General features: G+C 50.5%; 1 protein-coding gene across 2 annotated transcripts in view; it reads right to left on the bottom strand.

Annotated features, from left to right (window-relative positions):
• The window catches only part of TNRC18 (trinucleotide repeat containing 18), a 99,303-nt gene that overhangs the window by 31,551 nt on the left and 45,816 nt on the right, over nt 1-21,936 (bottom strand). For both annotated transcript variants that reach the window (XM_023516526.1, XM_023516527.1), the window contains exons 11-18: nt 20,164-21,132; nt 15,439-15,614; nt 14,731-14,867; nt 14,400-14,528; nt 12,540-12,711; nt 10,703-11,066; nt 7,104-7,379; nt 2,184-2,429 (exon numbers count right to left, since the gene is read on the bottom strand). In XM_023516526.1, coding sequence (XP_023372294.1) covers nt 2,184-2,429; nt 7,104-7,379; nt 10,703-11,066; nt 12,540-12,711; nt 14,400-14,528; nt 14,731-14,867; nt 15,439-15,614; nt 20,164-21,132 — 2,469 coding nt within the window. The remainder of the gene's footprint in view (nt 1-2,183; nt 2,430-7,103; nt 7,380-10,702; nt 11,067-12,539; nt 12,712-14,399; nt 14,529-14,730; nt 14,868-15,438; nt 15,615-20,163; nt 21,133-21,936) is intronic.

Genomic DNA, 21,936 nt, shown 5'->3' with positions numbered 1-21,936 from the left:
AGCACCTGCTGCCTCAGTTTGCGCATCTAGGCAGTTGGAATGACACATTCCCCTAGCTGTTCACACATGTGCAAGAGGATGCCTGCTACCACGGTTACCACACACACCCGCACAAGAGTCAATGGCTTAGAGAAGGAGCTGTGACAGATAAAAGGTATTCCAGTCTTCCTTACCACTCCATGCAGAAATCACTAGGTCTTATCATGGGGTAGGGCTTATATTTAACAAATGCTTAGAAATCCTGCTAGGGCTTATTTTTTGGGTAGGTCTTATTTTGGGGGAAACATGGTATCATCAAAATCAAGGCAAGGGCCCAGACACAGTGCCGCCGAGCATTCTGGGAGGCTGAGACGGGAGGATCCTTTGTGCTTAGGAGTTCAAGACCAGCCTGAGCAAGAGACCATCTCTACTAAAAGCAGAAAAATTAGCCAGGTGTCATGGCATGCACCTGTAGTCTCAGCTACTCGGGGGCTGAGGCAGGAGAATCACTTGAGCCCAGGAGCTTGAGGTTATAGTTAGCTATGATGATACCACTGCAATCTAGCCAGGGCAACAGAGCAAAATTCTGTCTAAAAAAAAAAAATCAAGGTAAGACCCTCTACCATGAAAAAGTTAATAACTTACTGAAGGCTCAGCTGATCATTAATATTTTTTAGCAATAAAGGGAACAATGGCATGGCATGGGGATGAGAGGGAGTGAGCAAAGAGAGGGAAGGCAGGGCCAGGGCCTGGTATGAGAACCAGCAATGGGGCTCCTGGTACACAGGTTCTTTTTTTAGTCAATCCTATTGCACACATACCAGATTACAGTATAGTGTAAACATACCTTTTATATACCTTGGGAAACCAAAAAATTTGTGTGACTTGTTTTATTATATTTGATTTATTTTGGTGGTATTGAACCAAAAATATCTCTAAGGTATGCCTTTTTATTTTATTTTATTATTTTTTTTTTGAGACAGAGTCTCACTTTGTCACCCTTGGTAGAGTGCTGTGGCATCACAGCTCACAGCAACCTCAAACTCTTGGGTTTAAGCAATTTCCTTACTGTAGCCTCTCACATAGCTAGGACTACAGGTGCCTACCACAACGCCTGTAGTCCTAGCTTTTTTTGTTGCAGTTGTTCTTGTCACTTTAGCTGGTCCAGGCCAGGTTGAAACTCACCAGCCTTGATGTATGTGGCCAGTGCCCTACCCACTAAGCTATGGGCACCACCCAGGTATGCTTTTTTATCCAAAGGAAACACAATGGAGAAAATAGCAAAGAGCAAAATCAACAAGACTGATAACTTCTGCCCAGATTGATAAGAAAGAAGAAACTATCTGTATTGGCAATGAAAAAGTAAATACCACTATAGACCATACGCCAACATATTTAACAATTTAGATGAAATAGATATTTGGAGATACAGAAATAGTTAAGTGCCAAAGCCCAAAGGTACTAGGACAGCTGGTGCAGTTGGGTCTGTGGACAAGATGGTGCTGTCTAAGCAGTGAGTCTGATGGTGGAGGATCAGACAGGTAATAGGGATGGATACAGGGATAGGGAAGCAACGCTGAGGTAAATGCCAGCCTCCTGCCTAAAGGTTAGCACCTGCTGCCTCAGTTTGCGCATCTAGGCAGTGGGAAGGACAAACCGGGTCTAACAGAGCTACCATGAAGACCAACTCTGATGGAACACAGTGCCTGCCAGCCCTACCTTGGACTTTCCCAAGCCCAGGTTTCCCGAGGCTGCCCCATCTGCCCCCATTCCCTCACAATGACTACACCCATTCTGATGCCCCCAGTGAGATGAGCTTTCTCTTTACCTCTCAACAGGCAGTTCCTACTCCCCGTACCTGTTTCTCTCACAGAGCAGCCAAGTATGGCCAACCTGGAGTGGTCCCCTCCCCGATCCCCCTTCTGAGTCAGGGGCCTCCCTTGGGCTCAGTGCCCAAATAAGGACCATGTTTGTTGAGAGCAGCACAATGAAGGCAGCTGCTCTTTGCATGACCATGGAGACCCCTCCTTGGAAACATTAGGTGTGAGCCCCTGTTGCCAGCGTCCTCTGCTCAGACAGGGTTAGCCCAAGAAACAGGGGCCCAGACACCCCCAGCTCTGCGTCTATCCATCTCTGAGCTTCAGTTTCCTTACCTGTGGATTGTGGTGCTGGCACCCACCTCCCACAGCCCTACCGGCACTCACCCAACAGGCTTTGCCGTTCTTCTTTCTTCCGGGCCTTCTGCTTGGCCTCCAGCTGCACCACTGACAGGGATGGCCCCGCTGCAGGGCTGGGGAGTGCGCTGGCCGCAAAGCGGGCCAGCAGGCCCAGCCCACTCTCCTCCAGGCCCGGCGACAGGGCCCGCTCCCGGGCACCCAGCTTAGAGCCACTGCCAGACTCGTCCGCTTCCTCCTCGAGCTCCTCATCATCGTCCTCCTCGGAGCTCTCATCTGGCGTGCAGAAAACAGGTGCGAGTCAGAGCCCTGGCCTTGGTGTGTGCTGCCCCCCACCACCCCCAGCCCTGAGCAACTACCAGGCTCCAATCTAGCCCTTCAGTCCTTACCATGGGGCTGCTAGGGGTGGATTCAGAACCAGCCCACAAGTGCCCCCCAATGGCCCAACACCCCCCATCAGTAGAGCCCAAGACTCGGGCATCCTGGCTTTGTGTACCAGGGTGGGCTTCTATAAGGGGGCACCAACATGCATCTGTGCTGTGGGCAGGGGCCACACACACGGACATGGACTGGAGACAGCTCTCTCCGCAGTCTCACACACACGCCCCGACACATGACATGGAAGCTGAGGAGGAGGAGGAAGAGGAAGTGGAGGGAAAGGAGGAGGAAGAGGAGAAGGCTCAACTGGGCTTCTGGGAATAGGTGCTTGTGGCAGTTTCACCAGCCTGAGGCCTGGGGGCTGGCAGCAAGAGAAGGTGGAGTTGGGTCTTTTTCTGGGAGCTAGGGGTCCCCCACAGTTCAAGCCCAGAGCAGGGCTCTGAAGCACACTGATGACTCCCAGCAATATCCTGTTTCTCATCTACAGCGAGGAGCAACCTTCCCTCCCAGCCCACTGGCCCATTGAAAGGCAATGTCCAAAGAAAATCACAGGTATGTAGAAGAAAGTTGCCTGCAGGCTTGAAGAGGAGCCAACAGAAAAAGGGCCACCCTCTATCATCTGCACAAATGGACCTGCAGCCGGTCACTCCACTTGACTCACAGAGAGCCCAAAACAGGTAGGGAGTCAGGCCACTTCACCTCAGGCCAACGGAGGCTCTATGGAGCCAAGCACTCAGGCAGCAAGAGCAGGACTCGAACCCAGAACAGACTGGCCAGCTAAAGGTCCTAGCCTGGTTGGTGAATAAAAACAAGCTTCTCAAAAAAAAAAAAATAAATAAAAAAGCTTCTCCCCAGCAACTGGCCCTGCCAGCCCAAGGGCCTGCACCCCCAGAGCCTACCTTGGGTTCTAGGGACAAAGGCAGGATGAGTAGCAAGCAGGAGACAATACTCCTGCCCATTACCAAACTCCCACCAAAAGAGAGACTGTCTGAGTGCATACTTCAGACCTTCCCAGGGAGATAGCTAGCTAACCTCTGATGAGGATAGGCAGGCAAAAGGTATCAAAAGCTAATTGCACCAAGATGCTGTGGCCAAGGAGCCAACAAGGGCAGGTACCTGTCTGCCCCACAGGTCAAAGTGCTGGGAGCATCAAAGTGGCTCTGGAGGCCACTGGTCAAGGGCACAGCCCTGAATGTTCTATCCAGCAAAAGCTGAGGCACCATGCTCTCTCCAGGGCAAGGACAGTTTAGGCTCTGGGAAGAGAATGGGGAAGACAGAAGGCCAACTCCACCTTCTCTTCTCTTGCTAACACCACAAGTCACCCACTTGCTTAAGTGTAACTAGTGGCCAGTTGGCAGCCCCAGGGTTATCAATGCAGGCAGAGGACCCATCTACTTATTCATCAAAGGCCACCCTTAGAGAGGCAGGGATAGAGATGAGCTTAAGGACTCTGCAAAGGATGGGAAGGAGGGAGGAGCTAGAGAATGAAAGAGAGGAGGTTAAAAGGGTGAGAAGCTGGGAGACTGGCCCCCACAGCGATGGATGGAGCAAGCTGGAGAGGCCAGCAGGGCGGCAGGGGCAGGCAGGCAGTGCACACTTGCGGTCATTCACATTGCGGACGTCACATGGTTCTGTCTCCGCCCCAGTGGGCCACAGCGGCAAAGCAGGCTAAGTGTAGGCAGACTTTCGACAGCGCCTGGGTCTCCCACATTGGGTCTCCCTGGGGTTGGCCAATCTGAGCAGGGTGGCAGGCAGGGGCTGGCTGGGGCAAGGACACGGGTTGGATATGTAGCCAGGAATTTTCCCTTCTATAGACACCCTGACCTGGCTGCTCATGTGTGGAGACTCCAGAACTCTAGGATTCTTACCCAGCTGGGGAGGGGAGGGCAGGGTGGGCTTTGGGTTTCTGAGCCCCCACGATGTCCACATCAGGGCCCAGAAAACCAGTAGCAGGCTGATTGTAGTACTTTGAAGGCCCTCCACCTCCCTGCATGCCTGACCAGGCCATACCAGCTGCTCCCATGAGGACTGGTGCACTTGGGCCAGCAGAGCAGGGATGCAGAAAGGGCCTGAGAACCCAGAAAGCCTTTCTGGAGTTGTCCACACCTGAGGCAACAGAGCTTGCCAAGGGCGAGGGAGAAAAAGTCCCAAGGAAATGCAGAAAAACTTTGTTGTATTTAAAAAAAAAAAGAAGAAGAAATCTTGGCTTAGGACATAGGGTTGGCTGTTACAACTTGGTTTGGTTTTCCAAAACCCAATAAACGTCAAAGCAATCTGCTGCTGCCAGACCTGGTGGGGGCAAACCCCGAGGAGGGGAGGTGTACAGAGGACAGAAAGAAAAGGGTTTTGCCTACCTACGGAGCAACGAGCCAGGCTCGGACCCAAGCTCAGTGACCCGCTGCGCCGTCTGCCCTACTCCCAGCCTTCGCTTTGCGTCCAGAGTGCAGCGTGAGAGCAAATGCAAGAGACCGAAACAGACATTCAAAGCATCATGGGTAGGGGTCAAGGGTGAAGGTATGGTCAGGCTGCTGGGAGGAGAAAGCAGACACACTAGAAAAGCCAAGCCAATTATGTGTTTTAGTACCAGGGGTCAGTAGGCCCTATTACCCAAATATCCCTTTTGAGACCTGATCAGTGGTCTGCTTGTTAGAGGGACAAGCCTAGGAGCCTGAGCACCCCCCATCCCCTCCACTATCTGGGCTCTGGCCACAGGGACTATGGCATCCAGCCTGAGCACCCAATCTGTACAGGTGGCCCCTTCCTGAGAGGTCTAGGGGGATGCCTGCTTCTTTGTGATGGCTGAGCTGGGGCAGGAACTCAAAAGCTTAGAAGTAGGACCCTGGCTTTGCAAGTGCATGGGGGAAGGGGCACAGGCATGCAGCCATGGGGATCCAAAGGAGGGAGAGGAGGTTGGGGAGGCAGAGGGGAAGGCAAACCAACCAGCTTATTCACAGAAGGCTTGGGCAGGGAGGCCTCGGGAAACAAGGCTGGCAGGCAGTTTAGTAGCCTCTCTTCTAGGCCCAGGTTGCATTCATTCACTCAGGTGGGCAGCAGCCCAGGAGGACGTGAGCCCAAAGAGCAGTGAGCTTCCTGGTGTGCCATTTCCTGGTTACCCAAAATCCATCTCTGCTAATTTGGAGGGAAGGTCTGGGAGGGAAGATGATAGACCAGGAATTCGGGAGCAAGGCTAGGAAATGGGGGCAGTGTTCTGGTCCCAGGGGCTCAAGCCAGGTCATGTCCAGGTATGCCATGACACCCCTGGGCCTTTCTCAGGGAGCATCTGACATCTGGGTATTGCCACCCTGGGCCCTGGGGATCTCCAAGGCCTGGCTCTAGAGGGAATCCACCTGAAGCAAATCCTAAAAGCCAGGGTCGGGGAATACTCTCAAGGATTCACTTGCTTCCCCTTCTTGGGTATTTCTGATTGAGGGGCCCGAAGGGCTCAGTATTTCTCACTCCAGAAGTACAATTCTGCCATTAGAGCAGTCCGAGCCAAAATGTTCTCAGGAGTCCTAGAATCTGATCCTCTTTTTATGTGAGATGAATAAAGACCCCTAGCCAAGACGAGGACAAACCAGGTCTAGGACCAGGCCAGTCCTCTCTCCAAACCACTGTGCTTAATCCCTCAACTTAGCAATGAAGCCAATGATTTCAAATTTTACTATAAAACCAGGGATGTCAAGAGGTCTCAGCCTTGCTCTGCCTACGTGCCCTTCAAAACAGAAATACCTGTTAGAAGACAAGTGTTTATAAACAATTACTTTTTAACCACTGGTGAATAAGAATAGAGCTTTAAGAAAAAAAAGACAAACAAGCAACTGAAAAAAAAAGATGGTGCTGGAGGTGAAAGCAGTTGATTTTAAACCTGAAAAATGGAATGGATGCCAACAGCTACCAGGGATATTTGGATAATAGAGCAAGCGGCAGGCTGTATTATCCCATCTCTACTCCTTCTGGGGTGGTGAGGAAGGGGAGGGGAGGAGGAACAAAATGGAGGGGAGCGTCAACCTAATGTCTAGTAAGGACACAGCAAGAGAGACAAGGCACACGGATTTAGTTAAAAATGAACTCGATATGTTTAATAAAGCTTGGTATTACCAAAATCGCGGTACAAACATCAAGTCACACGCCCACACAACAGAATTCCATTTACAAAACGTCCCTCAGAAAGCCTCCACCAGGCCCATGCCAAAAGAGAACCCAACCCAAGCCCGGGGTCTGGGTGGGTAGAGGGTGGGCAGGCACCTGGGGTAGGGGGAGGGCAGAGAGGAAGGAGAGTGGAGGAAGGTGAAGACCAAAAAGCAGTCCATATAAAAGCTCGAAAAGAGCTAGCCAAGGGTGTTATCACAATGATACAGTACAAACAAAAACAAAAATAAAAATAATTAGGCTGATAAAGCAGGCTACGCTGCCAAGAACCCAGATGGCTGCCCTTCCTGCGGCCATCGGGGCGGACGGCCTTGGCATGGCCATCTCTCCTGTGCGCTTGCTCTCCCTGCCTCTCACTCGCTCTCACTCGCACGCATGCTCGCTAGAAAATACGGAGGGTATTTTGTGTTTGGAGCTAGTAACCTTGGTCAAACGAGTCCTCCGAAGAGTCGCTGAAGGAGGAACGTGCCTCAGCCTCTCGGAGCAGCAAACAAAACGGCTGCTTTCTGCTGGTGGCCGACTTGGGTTTCAGAGTCCGGGGGGCCACTAGGCCCCTCTTGGTCAGCTTGGGGCTGCCAGCCACCTTGCTGCTCTTCGCCACCATGCCACAAAGAATGGAGGATGTCAGCTTGGAGCTGGAGGGGCCCTGAGCAGACCACTCGTCCTTCAGGAACTCTTCATCTTCCTCTGAGTCCGTATCTGCAGTCAGAGTAGTTTTTAATAAAGGTAAGTCACAGAAAACTGGGGAGGGGAAAGGGTTTGGTGACTTCATTCTATTGTTTTTAGTGGTTTTGAGAACACACTGGAAAGGTGCCAGAACAGAAAGGTCCAAATGTCTGTTGGCCGTGGGAAAGCTACACTTGAGGCTGTGAGCTCCCCTCCTAGGTCGGGCCTCTGGCCTCACACCTCTAAGCCTTGAGTGCCACATGGCTGGCCTTCTGAGTGCCAAACCCAGGGCCTTCCTGGGCTGGACAGTGCCAGCACCAACACTAGTCACTTAGCCTTTTCTGGAACCAGGCAGAAGAAGCAGTTCTCAGGAATGACTCTTTCCTAGCTATGATGGTCATTCCCACGGCAGCTCCCTTCTCTCTCTGGGATTGCACACAGCCCAGTTGTGGCTATGGGGAAGGGACCTGACCTGCTTGCAAGAGCCAATCTCCCTCTAACTCCCTGCTCAGCTCAAAATAGGCTGTACTGAGAGCATTTATACCAAAGAAATTGGCAAATGATGTTATAAACAGGGGCTCCCCTGCCCTGCATCAGAGTTGCTCACCTGTACACCACCGCTGACATCTCCTGCCTAACTGTGCAATCGAGGACAAGAGTTTGCAAATCTTCCTCGGATAAGATCAACCAGCTTCAGGTAGGGGAGTCTGTTGATTGGGCACAGCTCTGGTTCCTTCTGAACCCAACTTAAACACACACCATTTTAACCTGTTCTTCATACTGGGCTGTTGAGCAAGATGGGAAGAAAGAGCTCCCCAGCCGCAAACTAATCCCTTGATCTGCTAAATCCATTCTAAACAGGAGGAACAACACAGCTATCTACAGCTTCAGCAGTGCTGCCACCCGTAAGCCTAGGAGACACTACACACATGGGAAGGTGGGCTGGGGGGATCCTCTGCCTGCTTCTACCAACATCTACACTTTCCACTCTAACAAGGAGCACTACTTTGATGGCCTAGCAACTCAAGGGTGAATACGGTCAAGTTCCACCAAGCTGCCAGCCCCTGCCGGACCGCTAGCTGGTCTTCCTCTTTTGTGTGCCAATCCGTCCCTCCCAAAGCCACATCCCAGGCTGGTGATGCCAGTAGGTGATAATAACAAACTTAGCTTCCCACAAGGACCCACAGGGTACGCCACACCCACCCCCAACCCAAACTGAAAAGCAAGAGAGTGTCACTCTCACTTCAACCCCTATTTACACATCATCTCTCTGGTGGAAAATAATCCCTACCTCTTTGTGACCTTCCACTCTCACTGGCCTAGAACTGCAGAAAAGCAAATTATTAAAAAAATAAGTGAAAGAGCTCTCTCTCCACAGAGCCAGGTGCAAATCACAGCCAGTATTCAGTAAGAGACAGGCCTGCTGATTTTCTTGTTGTAACATTAGCCTATTTCTCTCCGCTGGACAGTGGAGTTTTAGACAAAGGCATAACATGGTCAGATTGACAATTTGAACATTCCCTCACATGCAAGGAGTATGAGTCACCAGCTCGGAGTACCCCAAAGACCTTAGGAGCTGGGCTAATCTCTGACCTCTAGCTCCACTACATCCATACCTACCTGTAAGCAAGGGACTGAGAAGGATTCTTCCAGCAACCAGCCACACCACATTCACAGACCCCCTCCCACTTGGCAGATCAAAAGAGTCTAACAATCCTCTTTGCCTCCTCTTCACTATTCCAAAATGAGCAGAGATGGAACAAACAAAGGAAGGCCCTTCCCTTCCTCTGATACTGTTTCTCTCTACTTGTGCCCACATACTGGCCAGGGGCCTGGGTTCTGATCACATCCATTTCAATCAGAATCTGATCAGAGGGGCATTGAAGCTCTATCAATCTCAATCTCACTCATCCTCAACATGTAAGATACAGTTGTTTGCCCCACACCCATGAGAGCATCCATCCTAGCCAGAGGCAAACAAAGAAAATGCACACCTGAAAAAACAGCAGGTTAATCCTGTGCCAGGCACCACATTTAGCTCTTTGCCTGTTTGAGCTCACTTAAAGCTCCCAACAGCCCTGTAAGGTAGGTGATGATATTCTAATTCCAAGTTCATAAACACTTTTTATTTTCTTTCCCTAAGAAAACACACTTTATTGTAGCATTAAAAGAGTCCATTGACATTCAACAGTTCACTTGACATTCAAACTCCCCTATGAACCAGCCAGAGCCAATGAAAAGCCCTGGACATACAGAACCAGGGAACTGCAAAGGCAAAAGTCCCCTCCTCCCCCACCTGGCTGAGGGGACTTCCAGAAAACACTCCACTGGCACTGGCATCAACACCTTCTGGGACCCAAAAAGCCCTTCAGAGGCCTTCCTGCGGCAGCCATACCCTGGGCATGAGGTGCTCAGTCCACAAAGACTAAGTGAGCACCTACTGCCCGCCAGGCTAAGTAGCCTCCAGACCAGAGGTCACAGAGAGGCACCCTGACCAGGAAAACCACAAGGACACACGAACTCGGCAGTCTCTTGTTCAATGAAATTGTTACAAGTCTGTCTCCCAGTCCCACTGGGTGCTCCATTTCAAGGGATCAATAGCCACACGCAGCTGGTGGCTACTACACTGGACAAAGCAGATATGGAACATGCTCATCATGGCAGAAAGTTCTAGAGAACAGGTGAATCAGGCAGTGCTGGGTTTAATCCTGACTCAACTCTCTGACACAAGCGCAAGGTGCTTATCTCAACCACCTACAGCAGCTGACCAAGACTGCTGTACCTTCTAAAGCACACACCTCTAAGGCAACATCCTCAGCAACAAAATGGGAGTAACTATTCAGAGAGCCACCAAAAACAGAGAAAAAAGGCCTGTGAAGCCGTCTGCTCACAGCCCAGGACGGTGGTCTGTAAGCTAAGTTCACACTAGCGTTTCATTACACATTAATGGAGGACAGCAAGCTCCCTGTGGGCAGGGGCAGCCAGTCAGCTCTAGGACCCTCAAAAGCAATCACATTCCAAACCTCTGTAGGCCAAGGAGCCACAAATCCTATGGCGTGCAAGACCTCCACACAGACAGCTTCTGGCTGACAAGCGCAAGGGTGGGCACAAAGGCTGGTAGACATCCTCTCCCACCCATCAATCACAGACGCCCACCAATCACAGGTGCTTGGCCCGGCACCACACCCACCATCACAGACACTTCTGCTTCAGGTAGCTCCGCTTCAGAGAAGGCTTCCAAAGCCAAAAGACACTTCAGTGTGCCCCAGAGAAGAGGAAGAAGAGGATCAAGGAGCAAAAACGGGAGAAAAGGAGAGAAGCTGTGTGCCAGAGGTGGCGCAGTGCACACTACTTACTGTAGGAGTAGCTGCTCACTTCCGAGGCGAACGGAGAATGGGCTGACTTGGGCTGGCCTCTGGCCTTGAACCCCACCTCCATCTTCCTGGCTTTGGCAGCCCTTTTATGTTTACCTTCTCTGGAGGATTTCAGAGACAGGCCCAGGCCTTTGGCCAGCACCTTCCTGTCCTTGCCCAGCAGGCTGTCATAAGGAGTCAGGTACCTGCTGCATCCCCCACTGGTTTTCGATTTCCCCCCAGAACTGTCCGAAAATTTGAAGGGCGACTTCAACTTGTCCTGCTGCTTTGTGAGAGAGAGGGCCTTGTCTAGCTTGCTTGCCAACTGCTCCTGGTCGCTGGCCATCTTCTTCTTCTTAACCTTTAGCTGGAGAGGGAAGTTGGGTCACAGGTTAAGACATCTGGAAAATCAGAATGGTGGATTTCAGTGCACAAGTTCTGACAAGCTTGGTCTCATCCTCACCCCTGCCTCTGTGATTTTGGGTAAGTCATTCACCTCTTCTTAGCCTCAGTGCCTGCATGCTATAAAATGGGTGCCATCGTAGGGTCATTCTGAAGATGAACCAGGACAAGGTACACAAAGCACTTCTCATATAATGCCTGGCACAAGATAACTGCTTATTAAATAAATAGCTGTTGCTGTGGCTACAGTTATCCCTGGCACTGGCAGCTCCACTCTGGCTTACAGTGGCACTATTCGGCACCTTCAAAGGAAGCACTTTAAGCAAACAAAGCTGCCCATGGCCTCAAGGAAGCAGGTGAATTCCGGGAGGAGGGAGGGGGACAAGATTGAAAACCTAGATCGAAGCTTGGTTGATCCGCTTATCTCAACCACCTACAGCAGCTGACAAAGACTGTTGTACGGTCTAAACCGCCCATCCAACTAAATGGGCCAAAGCTGCCAAGAAAATGCTGAGTGTTCCTTAGATGCCTAAAGCAGAAAGAATGATTAGAGATTTCACAGATTAAATTCCTGCTGCACATCTATCGTCAACTATAGTCATTTGTTGAAATGAAACATGTAGTTCAAAGCCATTAATGCCAAATATTGAACATTTTATCTCCATTTTCTTTAATCAGGTAGCATTTCATATGGAGAAAAATAGTTGGGATAGCATCATTTAAATAGCAACAAAAGCATCCCTCACCACAATTTGAGAGTAAAGATCCTGATGTACAAACTGGCTATCTTCTTCCTCCTAGCCCCAGTCTCCCTAACTGAGTATTCCCCTCTCATGGCCAAATCTAACAAATCACCTCCTCGCACATGGTTTTATGGGGAGGAATGACATAATACATGAGTGTTTACAGACAAAGACCTTAAGTAGATGACTTCAATGCTCTGCAGAAGTAAGTAAAATCAAGGAGTTAGCTCTTACTCCATTACCCTTGAAGAGTTCACAGAGGAAATTACAGTGGCATCAATCCCTTGTTTTTTAGAACTACAGAATAGTGAAGCTGCTCATTAAATAGTTATACTATTAAACAACAGAGTAATTGCATTATTTGGTTAAGAACTTGCAGTCTCCCTGCTTGACTTCAGCACAGTGAAGCATGTGGGTCATGGAGCATACAAAGGGATATGGCTTTTAGCCCCAGCCTCACCTCTGAGGCTGTGTTACTTTGGTAAATCCCTAACCTCCTCTGGGCCTTCCCCTCACCCTTCTCCCCAACATGGTACAATATAGAAGATCAGAAAAGAGTTGTTCTGGCAATAGGGCAGCCATTTCTAAGGTTTCCTTGCAGGAACAGGGGCCTGTAAAGGCAGTGTGAACTCCAACATACTTTCCAGACCCTTCACCCCAGGGTCACAGCACACCTGGAAGATCAAGTAACTAACCTGACTGAGGAAGTCAGAAGAGGCTTCGTGTTCATCCCATGTCTGGTTCCTCCCCCTGGCTTTACCCATTCCGATGAGAGCCTCATGTTCATCCTCAGGCCCTTTGTGTCTCTTCCTTATCCCTGCTCCCAACTCGTAGTCATCCGATGTCAACAGCGACTTGCTGCTCAGCCTAAAAACCAGAGGCACCATTGGTCAGCACTCTGGCCAGACAACATTCAAGGGCTGAGGGTCCACCCTCATGGCCCTGAAGGGTTGGGCTCTGGATACTGAAGCACAGTGATCCCAGAGTGATGAGTCTAGGGAAATGGGTCTTGTAAAACTAGGTGCTGTAATGCTGGGATATTTGAGAGTGCAGTATAACAAGAATTTAATGTGAAAGGACAAAATGATTTCTCCAAGTCAGCATCCTGCACTGGGTTCATGCACTTTCACATGTGATCTCGCACGGGCGCGCGCACACACACACATACCCCTACATGACCAGAGACCTCTTTACCAAACATGCCAAGAACAAGGATCAGAAATGCCAAGGAAACTTGCTAAGACGCAGGGTGGGGGTGGGGGGGATTAAGATCAGGAGTTATGCTAAGAAGGAGCCACTTGCTGGCTTCCCAAATTCTCATGAGTAGAGAGGCAGTGGGGACGGGCCTGGTTTAAGGTCTTTGCTTGCCTGCTTTGAGCTGAAGCTTCACTTAAGAAAATACTGGTCTTTACTTAAGGCCGTGTGTTTTGCACTGTATTAGCACTTAATGTTTTTAGCCACAAACAGCACTTTGTTCTACGTTCTATTTTACAGATGTGGAAAACAGCCTCGGAAAAGCTAACATGGGGCCTAAGGTCACAATAACGGATGAGGCTGGGGCTTGAAAGCCAGAAGTTCAGCCACTGCAGGGGACACCCCTGACTCCTGGGCCTAGCCAGCAGCGGCCCGGCCTCTGTTCTCTTCTCTAGGAGTTTCTTCTCTCCCTCCTGTGGCTGGTGACGGGATTTCCTCCCCTCTCCATCCAGCCTTCAGTCAAAAACATCCAAGGAGGTTAAATACAAGATGTGGGAGCCCAGAACCATTTCTCCTGAGAAGTCCTGTGGCCATCCAACTGTCTCTCCTGTGCCCTTGGCAGACCCCCTGAGAATCCTTTTGCTTCCTCCAGGCCAAATCTTGTGCCACCTAGCACCCTCATGTCCTTAAGCTGAGGAAATGCCAATTCCTTTCCTCAATGGGCCTCTTTTGGCTTGTTCTTCAGACACCCAAGAAGACCAAAAACATCTCTCCTGTGCACGCCCTACCGGAAAAGCTCCATTCCAGCCAGCCTTCAAGAAAACTTCCAGGGATACCACATAGAGCTACTGCTGCCACCCCAAGAGCTCATCCCCAGAGTATACGACGGAGCCAGCCTAGTCATAGGGAGCAGCCTGCCATCAGGCAGGATGAGCCAGCCAGTCAAGCCAGGAGGATGGGGACGTGTCTGGCACGGAGGGATCCAAGCGACAGCTCAAGTCAGAGCCCATCCCAGCAGGGCTGGCAGCTCAGCAGGTCCCTCCACACAGAGGAAGAGCAGGAATTAGTCCCTAGCTGTGGAGGAAGCAGGCGTGGCGGAAAATGGGCAAAGCGCTTGGGTTTAGGACATGGGACACTCTCTCACTGAGGCCATCTTCCAGGCTCAGTGCTTGCTGGCCTTGTCACCCTCCTGGCCCCTCAGCGCACAGTGCACTGTGCTCCCGAGGGCCACCGTTCCTGGTGGGTCAGAGCCTGCGGGACTCAAGGTCCCACAGCACCCAGACACAGGCACCACATGGGGCCCGTGCTCCTCCCCTCCGAGCTCTGTGCCAGTCCCCGACCCACCGAGGGGCCAGCCTTACTTTCCGCTACTGTTGCGGCTCTTCCCTCTCTTGCGGGGGGGCGACAGGGTGCTCGGGGCGTGAGTCCGTTTCCTCGGCCTGCCAGGGCCTCTGCGTGCCAAGCTTCTATGGGGTTCCTCGCGCCTGTCCCTTAAAAAGAATTACACGCTAGGCTGTGAACCTGGGGGTGGACAGGGCGCGGAGAAAGGTACACGATGCGCACACATCACGCGGCTCCACGCACACCTCTGACGGCCTGCAACAGCCGACCTACTGAGCTCCAGCACCTGCCGCTGCCTGATGGGCCCGGCGGGGCAGGGGCCCCATGGAGGTGGGCTGGGGGCAAACTCACTCGCAGTCCCGGCGCCTCTGCAGTTTCACCAGCTCCCGTTGCTTCTCTTTGTACTGCCGTTGCACCTCCGCCAGCCGCATCCGGAAGTCCAGCTCCAGGGCGTCCATGTCCTCCAAAGAGGACTTCATCGCATACATCTGGAGGGGGCACCGGAGAGGAGGGGGATGAGGATGCTGCTGCCCACTGACTCCCACCACCTCACAGGTGTCCCCTCCCAGATGGGGATGTTGAGACTTCACAGCAACACCCAGCTGCAATCCCATCACTATCTCCTAGCCGTGGCCTCGGTGTCATCTGTGCAATAGGGATTTTACTACCAACTCTGTGGGGCTGTGTCAATACTGAATTAGATGCACACGTAACAACTGCCCATTGAGGGGTGATCATGTTGTCATATAAAACAAGAGGCTCTGCTTGCTGGGGCCCCCAGGCAGCCAAAGGCAGAGTCAAGTTGGCCCCCAGGCTGCTCTCTTCCCCAGCCAGCCATCATAGTACTACCATAGGACATGCCTGATAGTTATCACAGGGACAAAATGAAGACCAGAGAAGGGAAACAACTTTCCCAGGACCATACAGCAAGTTGGTGGAGGAAGCTAGATGATGCTGCTCTTTGGCCTTTCTGATGCCCAAGCCAGCCATGTGCCAGGCAAATGGCACCTGTCTCTCCCGGAAAGGCCACAGGCAGGAAGAAAACCCAGATGAGCTCACCCGCTCCTCTTTTTTCTGCATCCAACTGTACTTCTTGTTAGGGTTTAGCTCCCGTGGAAGCCGCAGGTTCTTGAGTGGGTCCACAAAGGGGCCATCCAGCACTTCCTTCAGCATGTGGCTGCCAGCTGCCAGCAGGCTCTCTAGCGAGGGCCGCACCTCCAGGCTATGCTCTGTAGCTATGGAAAGAGGCAGGTGACAGGGTTACATCATAGGAGAAGCTGCTGTGTACCCCTCCAGTGGTCTGAGGGCAGCAGGCATACAGAGACCCAGAGTGAGCACCAGCCCCAGGCCACATGGCCCCCCAAGGTGCTGACTGGGCTGAAGCCTTTGCAAGATACAGGAGATAGTGTGAAGAGAAAAAAACAGGTGAGAACACAAAACACACAGCATGTTTGTTCACAAAGCTTGCTGGTGTGGACAGCAAGGGGAGTCATCAAAGGCCAACGGGTTCTTTCAAGAACTCTCTCTTTTTGCTTATCTGTACTTAAAATTGTCCGTGGTAAATAGGCATGTCTCTCATAATCCAAAAAACAAAGAGCCCAGGGTAAAAGCCACAAACCAAGCAGAAAGCAGGAACCCTCTTGCTCCCCAACACACACAGCCCTCCCTGGGTAGGCCACTATTGGTACAGTTTTTAGTAGATGGTTCTAGATATGTTTATTCATCGTCAAAGACAACATCTTTTATAAAGATAAAAATAGTATTAGTATATATCATCTTTTGTTTTTTTCTGCTTAACATCTTTTCTTATTAGCATATAACCTCATTAGTAGCTTGAACCTTATAAAAATGGCCATTTCTAAAGGTTAAAAACACTAGAATATTGGCAATTTTATATTTTGATATACAGAACTAACAAACAGGAAGCCTAGAATTCTCTTACATTGATAAGTTTTTTTTGGGGTTTTTTTTTTTTTTTTGGCCAGGGCTGGGTTTGAACCCGCCACCTCCAACATATAGGACTGGAGTCCTACCCTTTTGAGCCACAGGTGCCACCCACATTGATAAGTTTTAATTAATCTAAATAATCTCCCATTGCCGGTTACAGTGGCTCATGCCTATAATCTCAGCACTCTGGGAGGCAGAGACGTGTGGATTGCCTGAGCTCACAGGTTCAAGACCAACCTGAGCCAGAGTGAGACTCCATCTCTAAAAAATAGCCAGGTGTTGCAGTGGGCGCCTGTAGTCCCAGCTACTGGGGAGGCTGAGGCAAGGGGATAGCTTGAGCCCAACAGTTTAAGGTTGCTGTAAGCTGCGATGCCACTGCACTCTACCAAGGGTGACAAAGCAAGACTCTGTCTCTAAAAAAAAAAAAAAAAAAAATCTCCTATTGATGGCATCAGGGTGTTTGTGATTTTTTTTGTTACAGACTAGCAAGCACACAGCCAGGACATGTGTATTAGGAACACTCCTACCAGTGTGAGTAATGTGATCAAGGTGTGTGCGGGCATCTCTCTGATAAACATTCCAACTGCCCTCCAGAAAGACTGTTCTAACCATAATAAAGGAGACCTTGTTTTGGTCTCTACCAAATTAAAACATGTTTTAAATTTTTAGCTGACATTTTCTTTGTGATCTAAAATGTAGTTCTTATGAGTATTCCATGTGTGCTTGAGAAAAAAAAAATTTATTTTCTCCTCAATGTACTGAGTTCCAGAAAATCACCATCAGTAATTACACTGCTTTCAGCTTCTCTGCCATGGGCCACACTGTGGGTCAGACCCTGCTGTTTGGGGCTGTCCTCCATCCACAGAATGTCAGTAGTGTCCCTGCCTTACCCACTAGATGTCAGCAGCACTCCCCTCAAGCTCTGACAACCAAAAATGTTATTGCTTATGGCCTTGGTTGAGAATCACCCATTTTTCTCTTCTACATTCTTAGGGAAACTGAGGCCACAAAGGAGCAAAACTTTCAGCTCCAGGCACTGATTATTTAGACTGAAGCCATCTGGCCCACGCCAAAGTGCTGCCTCTGTGCCACCCTACCCCTTCAACATCCTCCAAGACAGGTGGAGGTGTTGGGTAAGGCAGGAGAACCAAGGTACAACTCTGTCACCTCTTTCACCTTCCAAGAAACCGGTCTTGCTGAGGCTTTCAACTGACGGGCAGGAGACATCTGAGTGACCTCTAAGCCAGCAGTTATAGGTTCAGTTGTTTCTCTACCAATTTAATATGTTGGGCCCTAATGTGGTGTCCTCATAGGAAGGAAACTGAAAACACTCACAAAAAGACACAGACAAACACTGTCCACACGCCCAGGAGAGAGCTGGAGGTGATCCCCTCATAGCCTCAGCAGAAACCAACCCTACGAACACCCTCATCTCAGAAATTCTCATCTCCAAAAATGAGAGACAATAAACTTCTTATTTAAGCCCAGTGTCTGGTAATTTGTCTTATTTAAGCCCAGTGTGTTCTTTTAAGCTCAGTGTCTGGTAATTTGTCCCAGCAGCCCCAACAAACCAACACACCAGGCTTTAGAGGTGACCCAGAGGACTGTGGTGACACTGAGTCAGGAGCCAGTTCTCCATTGAAACCTCAGGTAGGCCAGGCCTCAGTGCACAGGTAGCATTAAAATCCTGACCACAGGGCCCTCCCTCCCAGCTGCCTTCTGGCTTCTCTTCAGTCCCCACTAAAAACGCCCACTAGGTGGGAGCTGATAATCAAGGGAATTTTCATTTTCTTCTAGAAAAAAGATTTTTTTTCTGTTCAACTATTTTAATGAGAGAAAGGCAATGATATACTTTAGCACAACAACAAAACACATGCCAAGTGGAAAAGTGGGCGTCTCTTGCACAGGCCAATTAGAGCAGGGCTTGTTCAAGTTTCCTTGGGGGGCCATTTGAGCAGGGCAATCAAAAAGCCTTGAAAATGTGGCCTTGTTTTAACCCAACAGTTCCTCCTCTGGGACAATAATCCTGCGGAAATCAGAGGTATGGACAAAGACTTTTCTCAAGGACAACTATCATGTTATTTGCAAAAGAAAAAAAACATTTTAAGGCAAACAAAAATGCCTAACAATCTTGGATTGAGTCCTCTAAGGGCAAGGCCCCCATGGGGCAAAAATACTGAGTAGTCTCCCAAAAAATGCTTTTTAAAAACCACAGCTTTGAAAAATGATGAATAAAGAACACTATTTACATGATTACCTTAATTCTAGAAGTAAATATATGTACGAGGTCTGACAAGTTTGTGAATTCATCCCAGAAAAAGTGCTACATACCTCATAGTCTCATTACTATGGGTCACCTGCAAAGTACTCTCCTTGGGAAGCTATGCACCAAGCCAGAGGCGCTTAGTGTACCCTTCAAAACATTTCTAGGATGAGTTTGCAAACTTAATTGTCAGACCACGTATGGGCGTGTATAGAAAGTTCTAGAGAGGAAATACACTCAAATCTGCTGAGGATGTTATCTCCTCAGCAGCTGTCCCCTGGGCCCTTCCTCCATTCCAGGCCGTGCATGGGGTAGTGGGAACATCTGCCTGCGGTGGTTTTCTACACTGAACATCAGTTGTTTTGTGCTCAGCCCAGAATTCACTGCCTCTTCTGCTAAAGGCATGCTATTCTACTTACTTGAGGATCCTCCCCCCCAACTCTACAGCATGGAGGTGACACACCCCTGATTGAAGGCTATGCGTGATCAGCCTGATCCATCTACCTAGGAGCAGGGTTTGCCGCTACAAAAAGCATTAATCTTAGTCAGCCAAAGAGAGCGAATCTCAGCATTTTTGCCAAAGCCAAAAGAAAGAGTAACCTCCTTCATGAGGTTGCTGACCTGAGCAGGCCCACTGGCCTTGGAGGAATTGTTGGAGCCTCCCTTGCCCCATAAGGACAGTGAGCCTGCCTTGAATGAAGCCAACAGAGAGAAAAGTAGAAGAGGGAGAGGAGGGAGAGAGAGACTGGGGTAAGGGGTGGTATAGGAAAAGAGAAACTCATACTGACTTGGTTTGGGAGCCTACATCCAGCCATACCTGAAATTAGTGCTCAACATCGCTTGCATGAATCAATAAATTCCCTCCTACCTTGTCCTAAGCCAGTTTAAATAAGAATTTCTGTCACTTGCAACCTAAAGAATCCTGCTAATATAAAACACATCACTAATGGAATGAAGAGAAATCTCACCACCAGGAAAGAGAATGTCTGCATAACCATGTGAGTGTACTTAATGCTGTTCAACTAAACCCTTAAGAACAGTCAAGATGTTGTATGTTGTTACATGTACCTTAACCATAATTTTTTTTTTTTTTTTGAGACAGAGCCTCAAGCTGTCCCCCTTGGTAGAGTGCCGTGGCATCACAGCTCACAGCAACCTCCAATTCCTGGGCTCAAGCGAGTCTCCTGCCTCCGCCTCCCAAGTAGCTGGGACCACAGGCGCCCGCCACAACACCCGGCCATTTTTTGGTTGCAACCATCATTGTTGTTTGGCGGGTCCAGGCTGGGGATTCGAACCCGCCACCTTAGGTGTACGTGGCTGGCGCCTTAGCCGGTTGAGCTATAGGTGCCGCGTCAACCATAATTTTTCTTAATGAAAATGAATAAACCACATTCTGGGATTTTCTTTAAAATCTTTAAAAAATAAAATTTATGGCAGGGTGCCCATAGCTCAGGGGTTAGAGGGCCAGCGCTGTGCACCAGGAGTTGTGGGTTTGAACCTGGCCCAGGTCTGCTTCACAAAAAATTAATTAATTAATTAATTTTTAAAAAGAGAGAACTGGACTGAACACTCACCTCCCACATCCTGACCCCTCCTCTCTAGCTCCAGTTCTGCAATCTCACTCAGCAGCGTGATGCCATGCAGGAAACTCTTCTCCAAGACAAGCCCCTGAGCCACTTCCAGCTTCTCTGAGGCCTGGGTTCCAGCATCAGGGGAGGGCAGAGGCCTGGCCTGGGGAAGCTCTGCGGCCGCTGCCAGGGCATGCATGCCGGCCAGTGGGTCCTCCAGGCCGGGCAGATCACAGCTTGCCTCTTCCAGGTAGCAGGCACTGCTGGGCACAGGCGCATCCTCCTGGGGCTCTAGGCTAGGGCACTGTCCCTCCCTGGTGGGCATGTCACAGTCTGATAATTCTAGGCCAGGCCGGGGCTCACTTGGGGCCACCTGCACCAAGCCTTCCTCAGGCATTGCCTCAGCCACAGGCACCTCCACAGGCTCCTCCTTGGCCTCTACCAGTGTCTCAGGTGTCAGCCGCCCCACCAGGTCTATAGCAGCTGTGCAGGATTCTGTCCGGCCAGGAGAGTCCACCTGAGCTTCAACCCCCTCTGTGAAGTCTGGGCACTCAGAGGGCTCAGTGCACCCCTGCCCAGCAGTGCTCAGCCCCTGGACCTCCAGGAGACCTCCTCCACAGCCACCTGCGGGGCTTGGAGCCACCATGGCTTCCTCGGTAGGCAGGGCTAGCGGTGATTCCAGGGGCGGCAGCTCTGCAGGGCCCTCGTCCATGTCCTCCACCTCTGCTTTCACCTCTCGGTCAGCCAATGGCTCTTCCTCTGGGGCTTCCTGCAGTGACTCTGGGATCTTAGAAGGTGACAAACGGATGGGCTTGTCTTCAGGTGAGAGCGCCAGGCGTTCAGGCCCATCAGCTGGGAGTGGCACATCAGGGGCTAGGCCATCTGCATCAGCGGCTGCCGTGGGCTGCAGCAAAAACGGGTAGGGCCTTCCATAGTGTGGCGGCAGGGCTTGAAACGGGTACCTGGATGGGATCTCTGCAAAAGACACCAATGTCAGCGTGGGAGTCCCAGGGGGCTGATATCCTGTATCCCTACCAATACCCACTGGCCACCTAGGACATAGACTCGGGACACAGCCAGCCTCTGCCTGAGCAGCAGCAGGGCTGGGAGCTCTTCCAGGTGGGATCTGAGAAATCCCAGGGCACTCTGCACAGCTGGGCCACAGAGAGAAAAATTGGCCATCATCTTGTCCCCAGGGTCTTATGGTCTCAAAGGCAAAAACCATAGCTGTGTCTCTCATCCCTCCCACTCACACCTAGCGCAAGGCTGGGCCATGAGTAAATGCTTAATAAAGTCTGTGAAGAACCAAAACAGTCCTTGCTGAGCCCATGCGTTCTCAGTTTTCCATCCCCAAGAATGTGCTGTCCCCCTCAGCAGTAAAGCAACTATTCTTGTGTCCCAAGTGCAAACTCCCTAAGAGTAGGGGCTGTAGGCAGAGGAGCCCACCTGGGATGCACCTTACCCAAGCATCTCACCAAATTTCCCCAGAAAGGGGCAGTTATTGACCTGAGTTCAAGAAGCACTAGTGCCAGAATCTGAATTTGAACCCAAATCCTAAGTGCAAGCTTCACACTCATAGTAGCCCCGGGGAAAGGAGAACACAAGCCCCAGCCCTCAAAGCCACCTACTTCAAGTACCCACTGACATGGAGCACAGGAAGAGCACATGTTGTGTATGCAACACGTGTGGTGGGGAGACGCTGCACACAACAGATGTCCCTGGCCTATTACCTCCAGGTGCTAACTTAGTACAGGTCTGGCTTGGCTGAATGTCCGAACA

Source organism: Otolemur garnettii, unplaced genomic scaffold, assembly GCF_000181295.1.
Source record: "Otolemur garnettii isolate 467f Iridium unplaced genomic scaffold, OtoGar3 scaffold00092, whole genome shotgun sequence".
NCBI lineage: Eukaryota > Metazoa > Chordata > Mammalia > Primates > Galagidae > Otolemur > Otolemur garnettii.
The sequence above is the reverse complement of the archived record's forward strand: the minus strand, read 5'-3'. Positions and strand labels throughout refer to the sequence as shown.